Source organism: Diplotaxodon limnothrissa, linkage group LG9 (genome assembly GCF_057381915.1).
Source record: "Diplotaxodon limnothrissa isolate DT_005_m linkage group LG9, D_limnothrissa_male_GT1.1, whole genome shotgun sequence".
NCBI lineage: Eukaryota > Metazoa > Chordata > Actinopteri > Cichliformes > Cichlidae > Diplotaxodon > Diplotaxodon limnothrissa.
Genome location: NC_140604.1, coordinates 36,609,605 through 36,626,082, shown reverse-complemented (window position 1 = coordinate 36,626,082; position 16,478 = coordinate 36,609,605). Strand labels below are relative to the sequence as shown.

The window sequence follows — 16,478 nt, the reverse complement described above, 5'->3', positions numbered from 1 at the left end:
ATATAATTGCATTTTAAGTGCTTCAGTGGTCTAAGTTTCACTTGGAAATATTAACATGCTTGACCTTGTAGAGCACCACTGAAGGCAACACATCATCATCATATCAGCACTACTCAACTTCCATCAAACCAACAATTGTACCTCAAGAGGAGAAGCTCCTCAAACTTATGATCGGACAACCTGTTCCTCTTTGGAGTGAGAATCAGGTTTCCCAGCCTGAAAAGCCTTTAAACTGGGGCACTTGAAGGAGTGGCTGCATTAAGTTTAAGAAAGAGTTTCTTTATCATCGGGAAATGCTTCAGAGAGTCTAACCCTGTTGCTCCTGATTTGAGGTACTTGGCTACCTCAGCTTCAACAGTGGCATATATGTCCTCATTTTCTTCAAAGGAGAAGATCCTCTTAGCTAGAACCCGGGTGCTGTGTTGTCTTGGTGGTGCGGGTACCTGGTTGTAGCTGATCTTGCTCAGGGAGAAGTTTTCGACACTCTACCAACAGACGTCCCTTTGCGAGGTCCTTCCGCACTTGGTCATGTAACCAACGAAGCTTAAATTTTGGTAGTGTCACAGCAGCCAGCAAAGCATCTTCACTTCCAAGGACATGTGCAAACCTTGTTTTGCAATGCATTGTTTCGACATTAAATTAACTAGAAAAATTTGCATTTCCTGCGAAAATGCTGTGTGGATGCTTTAAAGCTGAAGCTGTCTGCTAAAACTATCCGAAAAAGCTGAAAAGTTGCAGAAATTATAAAAACTTTGCAGAAGCAAAGGAACTTTGCTAAAATGTAATAACTTAGCAGAACTGCAATATCTTAGAGGAAACATAATACTTGGCAGAAATACAGTAGCATAGCAGAACTTAGCAGAAATATTGTAACTTACCAGAAACATAACTTCTCAAAAATACAAGAATTTAGGAGAAATAGTATAAGATAACAGAAAGAATATATTTAACCAAAAATACTTAAACATTACAGAAACACTATGATTTGGAGAATTGTACAACATAGCAGAAATACTGTGATTTTCCAGAGACACTGTGATGAACTATGAATATTGTAATTTTGAATTAATACTATGTTTCAGCACAAATACTCTGGTTTAGCACAAATATTATAACATAGCAGAATTACAATTATATAGCAGAAATGCTATATTTAGAAAGAAAAAATATAATATAGTATAAATACTATGATTCAGCAGAAATACTACAATATAGCATAATAACAATGATTTAGAACAAATACTATGATTGAGCAGAATAGTAATAACTTAAGTGAAAATACTAGAAAAGTAAAATGACAAGCTGAAAAAAAACGGAACATGGTTAAGCTCCCTCAAAACCAATTGTTCACCTGTGAAAAAAAAGAAATAAAAGTAAATTTGGAAAAAAACCAATAGATAAACACAAAATCAAATATGGATACAGAAATGTACAGAGAGAGAGACACACACAGGGTCTATGCCAGTCAACCATTCTGAATATATTATATTTTTATCCATCAATGAGATGCTGCCCTAAAGAGGGTCTCTCTCTCTCTCTCTCTCTCTCTCTCTCTCTCTCTCACACACACACACACACACACACACACACACACACACACACACACACACTCAGCAGCAGCAGCAGCAGCAGCAAGTGAACAGGGGCTGTTAACAGCGTGTTTCTAAGTCAGTCAAACAGCTGTGAGCGGCTCAATTTGAATCCACCAATCAGAGAGGTTGTGTACTTTTTCCCCGCCAAAACTGGTGAACCAAGTGCAGGGTTTTACGCACAGGGAAACAGGTTTTTTGCAGTCTATTTGTCATATTGAGGATTTCCCTCAAACAAACGGCCAGAATTACTTAACCTTAGGGGCTAGAACTGTCATTCTTACACCGTTTTGTTCAGAAGGGATGGGGGAATCCTTAAGTGTTGACTATTTAAAATAAAAATGTGAATTATTAGAGATATATGACACAGATGAATGGTTGGCTTAGAAGCCATGAAGGCCCCAATTTGCAAATTTTAATGTCCCAGCCCTCAGATATGATTGGCTGGTTGGGAAGCCATGTAGTCCTCAATATGCAAATTTGAATGTCTCAGCCCTCAGATATGATTGGGAAGCCGTGCAGGCCCTGATATGTAAATTTGAATATTACAGTCCTCACAGAGGATTGACTCCCTGGGGACCTGCCAGAAATATATCAAAATACTATGATTACCCAGAAATACTACATTTAGTAGAAATACTATGTTTTAGCACAAATACTCTAAAATGGCAGAAATACTATAATTAAGCAGAAATACTATATTAAGCAATAATTGTATAAAAAGCAGAAATACTGTACTATGATTTGGTAGAAAAACTATAATTAATCAGAAATACTATATTTGGCAGAAATACTATGTTTTAGCAGAAATACTATATTTAGCACAAATCTTATAAAATATCAGAAATAGTATGATTTAGGAGAAATACTAAAAAGCAGCAGAAATGCTATGATTTAGCACAATAGTAATAACTTAAATAGAAAAATTGGAAAAGCAAAATGGACAGCTGAAAAAATGCTGAACATGATAAGGGTCCCTCAAATATACTTGTTAAATGAAAAAAAATAACAGCCACACAATCACATATATGAACACATATGGAACACACATGCACAGACAGACACACACACAAGATCCAATTCTATGGGCTCAAAATGTGGTCATAAATATTTTGTACTTGTAAAAAAGATTTGTATGTGTAAAAAAGATTTGTGTGTGCGTAAAAAAGATTTGTGTGTGCGTAAAAAAGATTTGTGTGCGTAAAAAAGATTTGTATGTGTAAAAAAGATTTGTGTGTGCGTAAAAAAGATTTGTGTGTGCGTAAAAAAGATTTGTATGCGTAAAAAAGATTTGTGTGTGCGTAAAAAAGATTTGTATGTGTAAAAAAGATTTGTATGCGTAAAAAAGATTTGTGTGTGCGTAAAAAAAAAAAATTGTGTGTGCGTTAGGGGACCTAGCCGCTATCGGATATTTGTATAGCGATCCTCCAGCTTCAAACTGTATCACCCTTCAAAGACCTGCAGTTCAAAAAAAGCGCCCCTCGACAGCCAAACCCATCTGTTCTCTGATTGGATTGTTACATTTGTGATTGACATGACATTGACCAATCAGATGAAAGGAAGAAAAATAGGGTCAAAATCCATACTTGTAACTTGCAGGGGTTTTTTTTCTAAGTCCACACACAAATCTTTTTTACGCACACACAAATCTTTTTTACACATACAAATCTTTTTTGTAACAATAGGCCATGAGATGAGTTAATGTTGTCCAGCTCAGATGCAATACTGTCATACATATGTCGACCCATAAATCGCCTTGCATGCCAGCGCTGCTTTCTCACGTTTCATGTTTTGTGCATTTATCCAATGCGTGGTCACACCAAGAAAACTTTTATTATGCACTGTCCAAATGTCTGCTGTTGTGGAGATATATTCTACCATGTCGAGTGTATTTTTCTTTGGAGCTCTGACTCCGTCTTGGCATATTCTTGGTATAAATAACTGCAAAATGTCTTTCTGGATGGTGCCTTCCCAGCTCTCCCTCGCACAGGTATATGACTAATCAGTTGTCTGAAAGCATGGGACTCAACTGTTGAGATGGGTTTCATGTCTTCCACAACATACCTGGCAATCAGCCTGTGTAGCTGTGGCTGGGTGATGGACTGTGATGGTAAATGGTAAATGGCCAGTATTTGTATAGCACTTTTCTAGTCCCTAAGGACACCAAAGCGCTTTACATATCCAGTCATCCACCCATTTACACACACATTCACACACTGGTGATGGCAGCTACATTGTAGCCACAGCCACCCTGGGGCGCACTGACAGAGGCGAGGCTGCCGGACACTGGCGCCCTGGCCCTCTGACCACCACCAGTAGGCAACGGGTGAAGTGTCTTGCCCAAGGACACAACGACCGAGACTGTCCAAGCCGGGGCTCAAACCCGCAACCTTCCGATTACAAGACGAACTCCCAATTCAGCGGAGCTAGAGTCACAACGTTACCTTCGGGTTCTTTTTCAACTAACTTGGTAGATGCATGCTGTTTCTGAAGATGTTTCATCAGATTAGAATTGCTGTTGAAAGAGTTTTAGAACCTCCACAGAGAGTACAGTTCACCACAATACTCTTTTCTTTTACCAACAGAAAGGAAAAATAATGTAGCAAAATGTGCTCCCCCTTCATGTAATAGCACAGCAAGGTCACGAGGTAGGTGATCAAGCAAAGGCCGCCATATCCTACAGAATGCATCACAATTGCCCTTTATAATGGCAGTAAGGCGCTCCATGGGCAACACCTTGAATGTTTCTCTGTACCATTGTGTAACAGTGGGGAACTGTCTCTGAATCCATTGAAACAGTACACATCGCCTCGCTAAATGTAAAAGTTTACATAACAAAAGCATTTGTACAGACGACACAGAAGCCCTTCTATAGATGGACCCAGAGTGAACAGGACAGGGTTCAGTGGGATCGTCTGGTGAAAGACTGAGTGAAGCTCCATAGCAAAATCTTTCCGAAATCTAGTAATTAAAGGACATTGCCATATGCAATGGTAGTAAGTCCCTACATCCGTATTGCACTTTACACAAAGAGGAGAAATCTGAGGATGAATTTTATTTAGAAACTCTGGCGTACGCTGCAGTCTGTGTACAATTCTGTAACGGCTTTCCTGGAGTCTGTTACAGGAAAACATTTTCTTGGCAGATCTAAAAGTTTTGGACCATGCTTCTGCACTAAGCTGAACTTCAAGGTCGGTTTCCCACTGAACCCTGGCCTTATCAGTGGTTACAAAATTCAGATACAATAATTTCCTATAACAAAGAGAGATAAATTTCTTTTTTGTGATTATTTCCTCATTAAATTTAAAGAGAAAGCTTTCAGTAGGATTTAAAGCAGGTTGATTGGCTCAAAATTTAAGGGAATTTATAAAATGTCTTACTTTCAGGAACCCACAGAAGTGTTTCTGTGGTAAATTATATTTAATTTGAATTTGATTAAAGGCCATAAAACTACCCCTTTCAAACAGATTGCAAATAAATCTTATATTTTTAGAATGCCAATCATCAAATATACTAATGCCAATACCTGGAGCTATGGTGGAGGTAATGATCCTGAGAGGCAACATTTGTATAGGTTGTAATATTATGGGTAAAACATTCATTTTGATTAAACTTATTCTACCCATCCAAGATAAATAATAAATAAATAAATACAATTTTATTTATATAGCACCTTTCTAGACAGCATCACAAAGTGCTGCACATAAGATAACAAATAATAAAAGGGTAAAACAGACAATATAAAACAGGCAAAAATTAACCAAAAACAGTTTTAAAAAGGTGAGTTTTGAGTTGTTTTTTTTAAAAAACAATTACCGAGTCCACAGTTCTTAATGTATGAGGGAGAGAGTTCCAGAGTCTCTGGGCCACAGTGGCAAAAGCTCTGTCACCCTTAGTTCTCATCTTAGTCTGTTTTATAGCAAGTAAGCCCTGATCAGATGACCTCGGGGACCTGCTGGGGACATAGGGCTGTAGCAGATCGGAGATGTAGGGTGGTGCCAGTCCATGCAAGGCTCTGAATGTCAAAACCAGGATCTTAAAATGTACTCTAAATTCAACAGGAAGCCAGTGTAGCTGAGATAGCAATAGTGTCACATGTGAATACTTGGAGGATTTTGTCAACAGCCTAGCTGCAGCAATTTGCACAACCTGCAGACAATCCAGAGAACCTTTGCTTAGACACATAAACAACGAGTTACAATAGTCCAAGCGTGAGGAAATAAATGCATGTATAGCTATCTTCAGATAAAGTGATCTGAAAACTGCTGTTCACAAACGCTGTCCATCTAATCTGACTGAGCTGGAGCTGTTTTGCAAAGAAGAATGAGCAAAGATTTCAGTCTGTAGATGTGCAAAGCTGGTAGAGACAGACCCTAAAAGACTGGCAGCTGTAATTGTAGCAAAAGGTGGTTCTACAAAGTATTGACTCAGGGGGCTGAATAATTACGCACACCCCACTTTGCAGTTATTTATTTGTAAAAAATGTTTGGAATCATGTATGATTTTCATTCCACTTCTCACGTGTGCACCACTTTGTGTTGGTCTTTCACGTGGAATTCCAATAAAATTGATTCATGTTTGTGGCTGTAATGTGACAAAATATGGAAAAATTCAAGGGGGGCGAATACTTTTGCAAGCCACTGTAGATAGGGGAAGGTCAAATCACCTATTGAGGTCATTCTTGATTGAGGCAACAATTGGTTTAAAGATCAACTTGTACAACTTTGTTGTGTCTACGGACACCCTAATACCTAAATTTGTAAAACCTGTGGTCGACCACCTGAAATAAAAATTGGGAGGAGTGTCCCATCTCCCCCATCACCCAGTGGCAAAGCTTCAGATTTATCATAATTTATTTTATACCCTGAAAAAAGGCCAGATTGATTCATGATATGTGTCAGTGCAGGAATAGATGTTTCTGGCTTAGTGACAAAGAGCAACACGTCATCTGCGTAAAGGGAAATTCTGTATTCAGTATCCAACAAGGTTACCCTACAGACCTCAGGGTCAGTTTCCAAAAGTTGATTCTGTTCATCTGGATGTAGCGTTTTCAGTAACTACTTCAGTCTCAGCTGACTGCAGGTTTCCCCAATCTTATAAACAGGACATTTGCATAATGACTGTCAGCTGAGACCGAAGAAGTCACTTGGATGAGTGACAAAACGTTTCTCCCACAAAAACGCTACATTCAGATGAACAGAATCAGCTTTTGGAGATTTACATACCTGGATGATTGAGCATGCATCAAGACCTCAGGGTCAGTTCTTATAGCCTTTGCCAGTGGCTCCAATGCAAGTCCAAACAGTAGGGGAGAAAGTGGACATCCCTGACGCGTTCCTCTACCCAGTGGTAAAACATCTGAGCCGTTAACCAATACCCTTGCAGCTGGGGCCCCATACAACAGTTTGACCCACTTGACAAATTCAGATCCCAAATGAAATCTGTCCAAAACATAAAATAGATACTCCCACTCAACACGATCAAATGCTTTCTCGGCATCCAATGAATTTGCAAGAGCCCTATAATTGGTGTTCTGAGAAAACTGCACACCAGTTATGAGTCGGCGTACCTTGGAGCGGGAGTATCTATTCTTGACAAAACCCGTTTGGTCAGGCTTTATAAGAACTGGCAGGATCTCCTCCAGTCATCTAGATAAAATTTTGGACAGAATCTTGCAATCTACACCGAGTAAACTTACAGGTCTGTAAGATGTACACAGATTTGCAGGTTTATCCTTCTTTAGGGATATATGGGCAAGGTTTAAGGTGGGTGGAAGTGTGCTCCTCTCAAGAGATTCTACATACATGTTTAATGAAGGACCCACCATATGTTTAGCCATTTTTTTGTAAAACTCTGGCCCAAACCCATCAGGGCCTGCAGCTTTTTCCTGTGCCCCAATGGGACAGCACAAATTTAATCGACTTTCCTCTGATAGTATAAAGAGATTAAGATTATCATGAAACAATCTCCTTGCGTCTACAGTATTTTGACATTCAAGGGAATATAAGTCCTGATAGAACTCTTTCATTATTTTGCTGGTAAGTTTAGCCTCGAATTGTAAAACACCTTTCTTATCTTTTAGAGAGGGTATTGTTTCAAATGCTCTCTTCCTGAATATCAGCTCACCTGGATCAGCCTCAGGCTCCGCACACGTTGTCCTCTGGCAGTTTTTATGGTCATGATCGGGCAAGTGGCGTCCCGAGGCGTAACGACCACTGTAACTCAGGTGTGGAGATGAGTTTCAGGAGGGCCACCTAATACTCTGCCTTAAGTCAAAACACACCTGAGCTGTGGATCAGAAACACAGCTGTCAATCAGTGTGACGGTGCTGCTGAGGACGACGTAATTGACTGATCAACAGCTTCAGTTTAAAACACGAACACTCGTCAGAGCCCTGCAGGAATTTCTATGGCTAATGTAGTCAAAGGAGCTTGCAAAGAAAAGCGCCTGGACTTCTTTAAGTTGCTTGAAGACGTTTCACCTCTCATCCGAGAAGCTTCTTCAGTTCTAAGGGTCAAATGGTGGGGAGTCCCAGATTTAAACCTAGTGAGGCGACTGTTCTTCTGATTTGGTGCTGTTTAAATAAAATTGAATTGAATTGTACTCAATGTCTTCATAGAGCAGACGTGCTGAAACCCCTCACCCCACACATACACACACATACACACATACACACAAACACACACACTCAAAGGGTGAGTGATAGCTGTTGTCAAGCTGTGATTGGAAAAGTGGGCTATGTCTGAAATGACACATTACAGCGCTCGACAGCGACGTGGTGTCCTGAATGTTTCTCATCTACTGAGTCACCTGGAAGGATATTACACCTGAACACACACACACACACACACAGTGGTTAATGGGTTTTCCATGGGACTGACATCCCATCACATTATACAGTCAGAGCAGGAGGACTCCCTCACACATCATCTGTCCCTCCTTCAGGCTGAGGGCAGACAGCCTCTCTCAGACCAGCAGCTGGACCAGAACCACAGAACAGAACCAGTGAGAACTGTTCTGAGACGGCCGCTGTGATTGGTTCTGCTGTTTCGAATGATAACTGTAAGGCAGGCTATGATTTGCGAAGCGCTGTCATTTAAATGCAGCAGAGTCATTTTTGGAGCAGGTGGGCACAGTAAACATGTTGCTGGTTATGACTGATTTGAATACAGTTAATCATGGAAAGTTTATTCAACAGTGATATTTACTATGCCACAGATACATGATGCATACATGGTATCATAGATCTTGTTAGGTGCTGGCTACCACTGGTTCCTGTGGATGCTACAGTGTGAGGCGATGATGGGTGTCTGCAGCAGCACAGCGAGGACTGAGGCTGGCTGGGATCAGCACACAGTAGCTAACGGTCCACACTGTGCTTCGCGGTTTTCAGGCACTGCGACCAGGAAACCAGAACCGGAGCAGGAGAAACAGTCGGACCACACGGTGAAGATCGCTGGCTCCATCGCCGGCATCCTGCTGTTCATCATTATCTTCCTGGGAGTCATCCTGCTGATGAAGAAACGGTAAGGAAATCACAAACACGGAAACAAGGCAGCCTGCAACTTTAGGACGCTGGGCTTTAAGAGTCGGTCGTAGTTTCACACTCTCACTGCTCTGGTTTTTACTGTTTACTGAGTGTAAGACTGAATTAGAGGATTCACTCTGGTCCCAGCTTCTCAATGTGTTTGTTTAACAGGTGATCTGAAATCCATTTCACTGATTTTACTATGAGAATGGTGAGTTTAATGACCATTAATGACCTGCTGTGGACCTTAATGGCAAAGATACTCTCAGCTGATTTAGTTCAATATATCAATAATAACTTGATTGATAATGACACTAGCTACTGACGGGTGCGTTGTTACATTCTGAAACTTTATTTAGTACTAACGTTTCTGTGAGCAAGCCTTACGATTCAGAGGAGATGAAAACCAGACCTGAACCGACCGGCTGAGGAAGCTTATTGGTAAAACGAGCAGGTCCACAGGTGCCCCTGAGTCCAGCAGCACTGGTGATGTCAGTGACATTTAACGAACTGCAGCTCGATTAGAGAAAGTCTGATCTTAGCTAAAAGGCTTTGTGACCAGAGTAGATGTGTCAGTCTAATCTGAAGGTGAGGTTCTTCAGATTTACACAATAACACCTCAAAGATGAGATGTTGGCATCACATAAACTGCAGTTCAAGGAATTTACTGAGCAGTTGCTGGTCAGAGGGAACATCCAGGTATCGTCAGCAAAGAGGACGCTGTGGACTGTCAGCTTCCTTATTTACCTGTTAAATCACAGGAAGCTGTTCCCAGCGTGGCTCACAGTGATGACGGAGAAACCTTCAGATGTGTGGCTGATGAAGCTCTGACCCTGACATGCAGAGTGTGAACCAGTGCTGCTCTCACCATGTTTGTGACGGAGCTGTAGTTACCTGTTCAGCCTGCTGACGGCTTCACTGAGGAGCTCCATCATTACACCACCCGTCATATCGAATCACCTGCTGGGTGCTGTGCTGAGTCAGCATTTGCTCTGGGAACCTCTAAAGCAGAATTACACAATCTATTAAACAAATATTACACAATGTTACAAACTCTTCTCCTCACAGACAGACACACAGACAGCAAGACACACACAGACACACAGACACACAGACACACACACACACACACACACTGACACACACACACACGGTCACAGACACACACACAGACACATAGACACACACACACGCACACACACAGACACAGACACACACACTGACACAGACACAGACACACAGACACAGACACACAGACACAGACACACACACACAGACACACACACACACACAGACACACACAGACACACAGACACACACACAGACACAGACACACACACACTGACACAGACACACACACACACAGACACACACAGACACATAGACACACACACAGACACAGACACACAGACACAGACACACACAGACACACAGACACAGACACACAGACACAGACACAGTGACACAGACACACACACACAGACACACAGACACACACACACTGACACAGACACACACAGACACAGACACACACAGACACAGACACACACAGACACAGACACACACACACACAGACACACACAGACACACAGACACACAGACACAGACACACACACAGTGACACAGACACACACACACAGACAGACACACAGACACACACACACACACACAGACACACAGACACAGACACACACTGACACAGACACACACACAGTGACACAGACACACACACACAGACACACACACAGACACACACACACACACACGGTCACAGACACACACACACACACACACAGACACAGACACACACTGACACAGACACACACACAGTGACACAGACACACACACACACACACAGACACACACAGACACACACACACACACACGGTCACAGACACACACACAGACACACACACACTGACACAGACACACACACACAGACACACAGACACACACTGACACAGACACACACACACAGACACACACACACAGACACACACACTGACACAGACACACACACAGTGACACAGACACACACACACTGACACAGACACACACACAGACACACACACACTGACACAGACACACACACAGTGACACAGACACACACACACTGACACAGACACACACACACACACACACACACACACACACACACAGACACACACACACTGACACAGACACACACACACTGACACAGACACAGACACACACACACTGACACAGACACACACACAGTGACACAGACACACACACACAGACACACACACAGACACACACACAGACACACACACACTGACACAGACACACACACAGTGACACAGACAGACACACACACACTGACACAGACACACACACACACACACACACTGACACAGACACACACACAGACACACTGATTCCTGTAACTCGTCCTTCGTCTCAGTCTCCTCATCTGTGTCTCGCTGGCTTCTCCACTCAGCAGCAGTCACATGTTAATAATCACATGTGGATGTTGTATGTAAACATTCAGCCTTACATGTATGTCAGTTGCAGCAGATCTGCCGTGTTCCTTTCTGATCCTCTGGTGCAGGTCTTATAACATGTCCACCCTCAAAATAACGAGCTTAAAGCAGTGTGATTTGATTCCTGTTTGATTTCCTTCCAGTTTGACTCGATTCCAGTATGATCTGACCTCTGAGATGCTGGAACAGTTTTTTTTTAAGAATTAGTTTTCAAAATCAGAACACTTTGTTAAATTATGTCTTTTCAATTCCGTTCTTTTGATTGGTCACTCGATTCCTGATTGTTCAGGTCTATTGATTGGGTTAGGGTTAGGTTCCAGTTTGATAGTGTTCTTATTGTTGGAGATTTTAATATACATGTATGCTGTCCTGATAAGCCACTGGTAAAGGACTTTTTAAGCCTTATTGACTCTTTTAGCCTGGTACAGTCCGTACGTGGCCCTACACATGAGCACGGACACACACTGGACCTTGTTCTGTCATATGGTCTGCCTGTCACTGACTTGGAGATTTGTGACTGTGCACTCTCAGATCATATGCCTGTGTTATTCAACGTTGGTTTGACATATACCGCAGTTAAACCTGGCGCTGCTACTCGGTGCTGTCGGGTTATTAACCCCGCCACTGCTGCGCAGTTTTCTGCTGCTTTTAATCAGCTCGGCGTGCCTTCTGACTTTGTTTCCTCTGACACAGAAGACCTACATTCCTGGTTTAATTCTTGCTGTCAAAAAATCATGGACTCTGTGGCTCCTTTAAAAACCAGGCAGCTTAAGGCTAAACCTGAGCCTTGGTTTAATGAGAGCAGTCGTGCTGTTAAGAGGGAATGTCGTCGAGCAGAACGGAGGTGGAAAAAGGATAAACTGCATGTATCATTTCAAATTCTCAAAGACTGCTGGCATCGCTACCAGAACACTGTTAAAGAGGCAAAAAGGGAATATTTTGCAAATATTATTTCTTCCAACTGTCATAACCCACGTGTGTTATTTAGGACCATTGACACTGTTCTTAATACTCCTTTGAATGTCTGTTTGGAAGTTTCTCCTGAGATTTGCAATGATTTTCTGAACTTTTTTATTGAAAAGGTTGTCACCATCAGGGCTCTTATCACAGTCAGTCATTGCTCTCACGTCTGCAGCTGGTTCAAAATGCGGCTGCACGACTCCTAACAGGAACTCGAAAAAGAGAGCATATAACCCCCGTGCTGGCCTCTCTGCACTGGCTGCCTGTGTCTTTTAGAGTTAATTTTAAAATTCTTATGTTTGTTTTTAAATGTCTACACAGTCTTGCCCCGCCTTACCTCTCTGAGCTTCTTCATCCCCACATACCCTGTCGGTCTCTCAGGTCAGCTGACCAGCTGCTCCTGGAGGTACCGAGATCCAGGAGGAAGCTCAGAGGGGGCGGGGCCTTCTCTATTGTGGCTCCAAAATTATGGAATAATTTGCCCATGCATGTTAGAGAGGCCCCTTCACTGTCCACTTTTAAATCACGTCTTAAAACCCACTTTTATTCCTTGGCTTTTAACCTCAGTGAGACTTAGTTTCTTTTTTAATGCAGTAGTTATTTAATTAATGATTTCACTCTTCTTTTATTTGGTTTTTATTTATATCTCATGTAATTTTATTTTACAGTTCCAATGTACAGCACTTTGTGTCAGCTGTGGTTGTTTTAAAGTGCTTTATAAATAAAGTTGATGATGATGATGATGATTTGATCCCAGTGTGACTGTTTGGGTCTGTCGATTGCTGTGAGAGCTACACGTGGACGATGGGGCCTGTAGATGGTGGCGTCCACAGAGCGGGGGGAGCTGCTGCACTGAGGGGTTAAATGAGCGGCGTGTGGACCTTCTGATGAGCGTGAGATTTCCAGGAAGTCAGAGAGGAGGACGGTGTTTTGTACGTGGAGCGTAGCTGGACATCAAAGACGCGGTCGTGCCAGCGTCCTGGCGGTGACACTGAGGAAAATGAGGATGAATAATGGAGCAGATTGCAGCAGTAATCACCATTAAACTGTATCTGGACCCACTTTATTCTCCAACATCAAACACATGGCCCCACTGGGACACACTAACACACACACAGCGCACACACATGATTTATTCTGCACACACATTTAAACACAGACAGAAAAGCTTCTGTGTTTGTAGAACGTCAAAGATAAGAGAGAAATTTAGATGAAAGAGCATTTTATTCTTTTTTTCCAGAGTCGCCTCGAGCTGAATGGCTTCAGGCAACGCAGACACAGGCACACACTTTTTACTTCACACACACAAACACACACTTCTTCTAAAGCGTGTGTGTGTGCCCAGTTTGAGTCGCACTCATGTGTTGGGTCGATCGAGCTGTGATCTCCCTCACAGATATTAGAGAGAGAGCGAAAACGAGACGGCTGCTCGGCCTCTAATGAGGTTTTTAATGTTGACAGGGTGCGTTTGATTTCCACTCTGTGACCAAACAGGAAGCTGGATGTTGAAGCAGTAATGCAGAGTGATGAGACCGCGGCTCTCAGACGTCCCCAGCACCGCCGCTTCCTGTCGTCAGGCTTCAAGCTGCCCAGTGACAGATGCTGATTAATCTGCCTGCAGCTGTTGATGTGCACGGGTGCATCAGTGAGAGCGAGGATGCTGAAGAAAAGCTTCTGCACTAATCGGGAGCCGCTCCATTTCCAAACACCACAAAACAAGCCAAACGCACGATGACCTTTGAACCCCTGAAAGCTTGCATTTTGTGCCGGCAGTGACTCAGACAGCAGAGAGAGAGCTGATTGAATCAGTGAGGTGAATTTCTGTCACAAGCAGAGAAACCTGAGGTGTCTTAGCGCTGAAATCCCAAGGACGACTCCCAAGGTTAGCATTCTGCCTCGCAGTTTTAAAGAAAGTCAGATATAATGCTTTCATCCTTTGGTCATACTCCAACGCTGTGCTGCTTTCATGACATTCAGCCTTGTAGTTTTTCTCTAACACCGGAGGCTGAGCGCTGAAAAGCAGCTTCCTGCTTTCAACACAAACCAGAGTCGGGCCTGACACATCGTACAAATACAGCCATAGACTCCACGCTTTGAAGCGTTCCTCTATGTTTGTTTTAGAAGAAGTTGGCATATTTGGACAAGAGGTTGGAGCGCTAATTTGTACAAAAGAACAGGAACCTCACAGCAGCTTTGTTGATGTCATGATGTCATTAAAAGGCTCCAACAGCACAAACACAGTGCAGAGGTCCAATTCAGGGGAAGCTAGCAGACAGCTAGCAGCTACCTGTGTCACCATCCACCTGTCAGTCACAGAGGCCACGCCCCTAATAATGCAATGCCTCGGTTTCCACGCATGCAACAAACAAACAACTAAAATCCTGTTGAATGCATGTAGATGTGGACTGACAGCTTGATGTGAAAGTCATCTCGATGTGTTGACTGGTGTCAGCGTGAGCTCAGACTAACAGCCTGTTGTTAGACATGTGGAGGACCCAGAACAGAGCCCAGAGGAACCCCATGAGCTGCTGATTGGTGACTGCATGTGGAAACACTCCTGCTGTTTCTCACTGAGGGTGATTTGATATAAACGTGTTTATTCTTCTGTTTCTCAGTCCAGGCTAACCACCATGTAGCTGTCTGTACAGAGGAGTAAATACCACATGAGCTATGTACACACTCCTCTGAACCAATCAAACGTGATCCTCCCCTCGCACACTGGTGCCAGCCAATCACCGCTCTCCACTGCTCTCCTTCACACAGTGATTGTCTGTTCTCTCTGAGACATTAATCTGTGGTTTCCTTTTTCTGTTTCTTTCCCTCCATCTCATCACTCCCTCCGCTCCGCCCCCCCACCACTCAGACGAAGAAATTATCACTCCTACACTTATTACCTGTAAGTAACCTGTTTGACCTCTGACCCCTCACCTTCACACTGACATCAAAGCTGAAACACTGAATGTGTCCTGCCTGTAACCCTGATTACCCTGAACCTCTGACCTCTGACCCTGATTGTTTGATATTTAATCCCTGAACAGATGATCTACCTGTGAGCAGCCCTTCTCTCTGTAGTCTGTAATTAATCTGATCACCTTAACCCATAGGTTTAACCTTTGACCCCTAACCCAGAAACCAGATGAAGCATGCCTCAGTGTCAGGTCTCCACCCCTCTCCTGACCTTTGGCCCCTGGTGTTTAGAGCATGTTTTTTCTCCAGTCTGATCTGTAACCCGGGACACGACCTTAAACTTTAGGTGTGAGGTTTCCTTTGACCTTTAACCTCTGCCACATCATGCACTCTGACCTCTGACCTCAGCCCTGTGTACTGTAGCATGAGGGTGATGTTTACTGACATGTTGGTGGAGGCGGCGTTACCACGGAGTCCAGATGCTGGGACGTCCAGAAAGGCAGATGCTTCTCTGAGGAGCAGAGCGAAAGCGTGACTCTTTTGTTGTCATGGTTGTCATGGCAGCAGACACTGAGGGTCAAACCCTGAGGAATCCCACACAGCATCGGTGAGGATGAGGAGAGCTCCTCAGTTCAGTTTTCTTTGTCCTCCTGAGACCCGAGAGAAACGAGAACAGCTGAGATATCAGTGAAAGCCCAGGATGTCCTCTGTTTGGGACATCATGCCTAAGCTGGGTAGCTCAAATGAGTCAAAAGATACAGACCAAAATCAAGTGTCCATTACAGAGGACATAAATGAATAGACTGGGTCTCAGGAACAGCACCAAATCACAACAACAGTTCCCTCACTGTGCTTCATTTTGTAAAGACCCGACAATCATTTCACCTCCTATGAGCAAGCACTTGGTGACAGTGGGGAGGAAGAAACCTCCAGGAGATCCTCCAGCAGCCTACACCTATTGCAGCATAACTAAGGGAGGATTCAGGGTCA

The 16,478-nt window shown here is 43.1% G+C and overlaps 1 protein-coding gene across 7 annotated transcripts in view; it reads left to right on the top strand.

The window, feature by feature from the left end:
* The window catches only part of LOC146626065 (receptor-type tyrosine-protein phosphatase mu-like), a 226,007-nt gene that overhangs the window by 129,689 nt on the left and 79,840 nt on the right, over positions 1-16,478 (top strand). For 5 of the 7 annotated variants that reach the window (XM_085363139.1, XM_085363136.1, XM_085363135.1 and 2 more), the window contains 2 exons: positions 8,983-9,115; positions 15,445-15,477. In XM_085363139.1, coding sequence (XP_085219265.1) covers positions 8,983-9,115; positions 15,445-15,477 — 166 coding nt within the window. The remainder of the gene's footprint in view (positions 1-8,982; positions 9,116-15,444; positions 15,478-16,478) is intronic. The other 2 variants (XM_085363138.1, XM_085363137.1) reach the window with 1 other exon arrangement.